The sequence below is a fragment of the Urocitellus parryii genome, chromosome X (assembly GCF_045843805.1).
Source record: "Urocitellus parryii isolate mUroPar1 chromosome X, mUroPar1.hap1, whole genome shotgun sequence".
In the NCBI taxonomy this organism is placed as follows: Eukaryota; Metazoa; Chordata; class Mammalia; order Rodentia; family Sciuridae; genus Urocitellus; species Urocitellus parryii.
The window spans coordinates 64,196,986-64,199,599 of NC_135547.1; the positions used below are offsets into that span (position 1 = coordinate 64,196,986).

The following is a 2,614-nucleotide window of genomic DNA, read 5'->3' on the forward strand; positions in this document are numbered from 1 at the left end:
GAATAATAATAATAGCAATAATAACGTGGAGTGGTCGATTAGATACAAATTATCTCACAAATATTGTGTACAGCTTGTAGTAAAACACCGCAGACATTTAGAAATGCTATAGAAGTTTTAAAAAATGCAAAACTAGTCTATTGTAAAACAGATTTCACCTGAAATACAGCTGCTATAACCAAGGCGCTGAAAGGTTATTCAGAGGCACACATCTGTCTTCCCACCCCTTCCACCCCCACCCCGCCCCCACATTACCCCAACTCCTTGCTCTTCCTAGAGTGGAGTGATCAAACAAACCTTACTCAGAGTAAACAATATGTATTGATCAGCATAAAAAGTTTGGAGGGAAATTGCCAGGGTGGCAGGGAACATGAGGTCCCCACCTGAACTGCTTAATATAACTGTATATCAGAGTTGAGAAGCCTGAATATGTGTTTGTGTGTGTGTGTGTGTGTGTGTTTTCTTAGCATAAGTTAGAACCCCCTCAAAGAAAAAAAAAGGAAAGAAAGAAAGAATTATAGCAATAATATATAGTTATAGCAATAATATAGAATATTAAAATGAAGAGAATAGAATAAAAGAGAAAGAAATCCGCTCTGCTCCCAGTGCGGCTGGCCTCCTCTCTTCCTCCAGTCAGAGATCGTGGCACGATGTGTCTGTTTTCACGGTGTGAGAATAAACCTCATGCGGCTGCTGATCCCCTGGCGGAGTCATTCTTTTTTCTTTTTGTCTTCGATTACAGAACCAGACACGCACCACTTCTTTCTCCAACTGGAGGCTGTCTGCCAGCGAGGAGATCTCCTGCGCGGCAGGCTTGGGACACTTGAGGAAATGCGTCTCCAGTACGCCCTTGACACTCACCTCGATGGAGGTTCGCTTCTTGCGCTTGCGGCCCTGGGCGGCGATCTTGTCAATGCTGGTCGGGCTCCCTGTGGATGAATCCGCCTCTTCCAGCCACTTGTTCAGCAAGGGCTTCAGCTTGCACATGTTCTTGAAGCTCAGTTGCAAGGCCTCAAACCTGCAGATAGTGGTCTGCGAGAACACGTTGCCATACAATGTGCCCAGCGCTAGCCCTACGTCGGCCTGCGTGAAACCCAACTTGATTCTTCTTTGTTTGAATTGTTTGGCGAACTGTTCCAACTCATCTGAGGTTGGCGTCTCCTCGTCTGAGTGGTCCTGGCAGTGGTGTGAACCAAGTTCGCCATGGTCTGGGGGCTCACGGAGCACAGGATGCAGGTTCTGTGTGGAGGCGGCTGCCGGCGGTGGGGTGAGTCCCCCGTGCTCCAGCATGCCGCTCACGGTGAAGCCGGGCTGTGAATACACGTTAAGGGGTTGGCCGCTTGACGTGATGGACGGGTTTGGAGCTGGGCTCGTCCCCCAGGCGTTTGGGTGGTTAGTGTGCGGCGAGTGGTGGGCTACGTGTGGCGAGCGGTGATGGATGATCGCACCCAATTGCAGGTCTTCACGTCCGGGCTTCACGTCCTGCTGGTCCAGGGGGCTGGTGGCTAGTGTGGAGGACCAAGGGCCCCCGTCGCTCAGACTGGTCACCCAATGATGCCCCAGGGGATGCCCATTGCTGGGAACTCCCTGCAAGTATTCACTTTGGAGAAGTTTTTGAGGGTTGCGGAAAGGACTCCCCTGCTGCATGCCCGCAGAGTCCGCATGGACTAGGGAGCTGGAACTGAGAATGCTGTAGGGATTCGAGGCAGCTGTGGCCATGGTCGGTGAGGATCCCCTACTAGTTATAATGTGGCAAAGGGAGCAGCTTCAGCCTTTGACATCTACGGTGCGGGGGAGCCAGAGCCGCTAGTGGCGGGTTACCGGCACTGGCCATGGCCAATTGCAGTGCGTTTTGGCCTGGCCAGGCGTGAACACAGCCAATGGTGGCGCAGGAGGCCGATCTAGCTTTCCAAATTAGGCTGGCGAAGCTCTGGAGTTTCAGTGAGACCCAAGCAGGAAGTGAATCAATCTTTGGGTTCCATTGGCTGCCTAGCACACTGTGTCTCTTTTGGTTAACCCTTTCCCCCCTCCCGTCAGATTAAGCGAGTGTTTGTGGTTTGAAAGGGGAGGAAGTATTTGTGTGAGGGTATGGGGAGTTGAGGCGGCAAACTGGGTTTTTTAAAACTCCACTTAGTTCATTTAGATTGTCATAAAGAAAGAAAGAGAAAAGTAAACAAGTTTAAATATCATTTTGATCTTAATACATAAGGATTTTTCAGATTCACTTAGCATTCTGATTTAGTGTTTACCGGGGATTGCAAAACGAAATGCCGCTACAAACTTTGAGGAAAGCAACGACTTCTATAGGTGCCTAAATCAATGAATTCATGAATCCATTAAGAGATATTTCAGTTAACTTTATTTATCTCAGTTATCACTTATAAGAAGCACGACTACAGAAACTGAAAGTACCTGAGATGACCAGTTTCTTCCGAAAATTGAGATAGTATAGGAAAGTAAAATTTAATGTGATTATGGCAAAATTTAGTTATTTTGAAGTTTGCTTCCCAATTCAGTTGGTCATTTGGAAGCCTAACTTGATTACTACTCCATGTCAGTTCTTATCAGAAGTCCCACAACTTCTATAAAAAGCACTGCTTGCTGAAGCCGGCAG

At 48.0% G+C, this 2,614-nt stretch overlaps 1 protein-coding gene across 1 annotated transcript; it reads right to left on the minus strand.

Annotated features, from left to right (window-relative positions):
- Positions 1-633: 633 nt before the first annotated feature.
- On the minus strand, positions 634-1,719 carry Pou3f4 (POU class 3 homeobox 4). The gene has a single exon (XM_077794055.1). It carries the CDS (start codon positions 1,717-1,719, stop codon positions 634-636), a length of 1,086 nt encoding a protein of 361 aa, XP_077650181.1.
- Positions 1,720-2,614: the final 895 nt, after the last annotated feature.

What these genes read in the sequence shown, in the direction of transcription:
- Pou3f4 (XM_077794055.1), bottom strand. Translation starts at nt 1,719, where the DNA reads ATGGCCACAGCTGCCTCGAATCCCTACAGCATTCTCAGTTCCAGCTCC.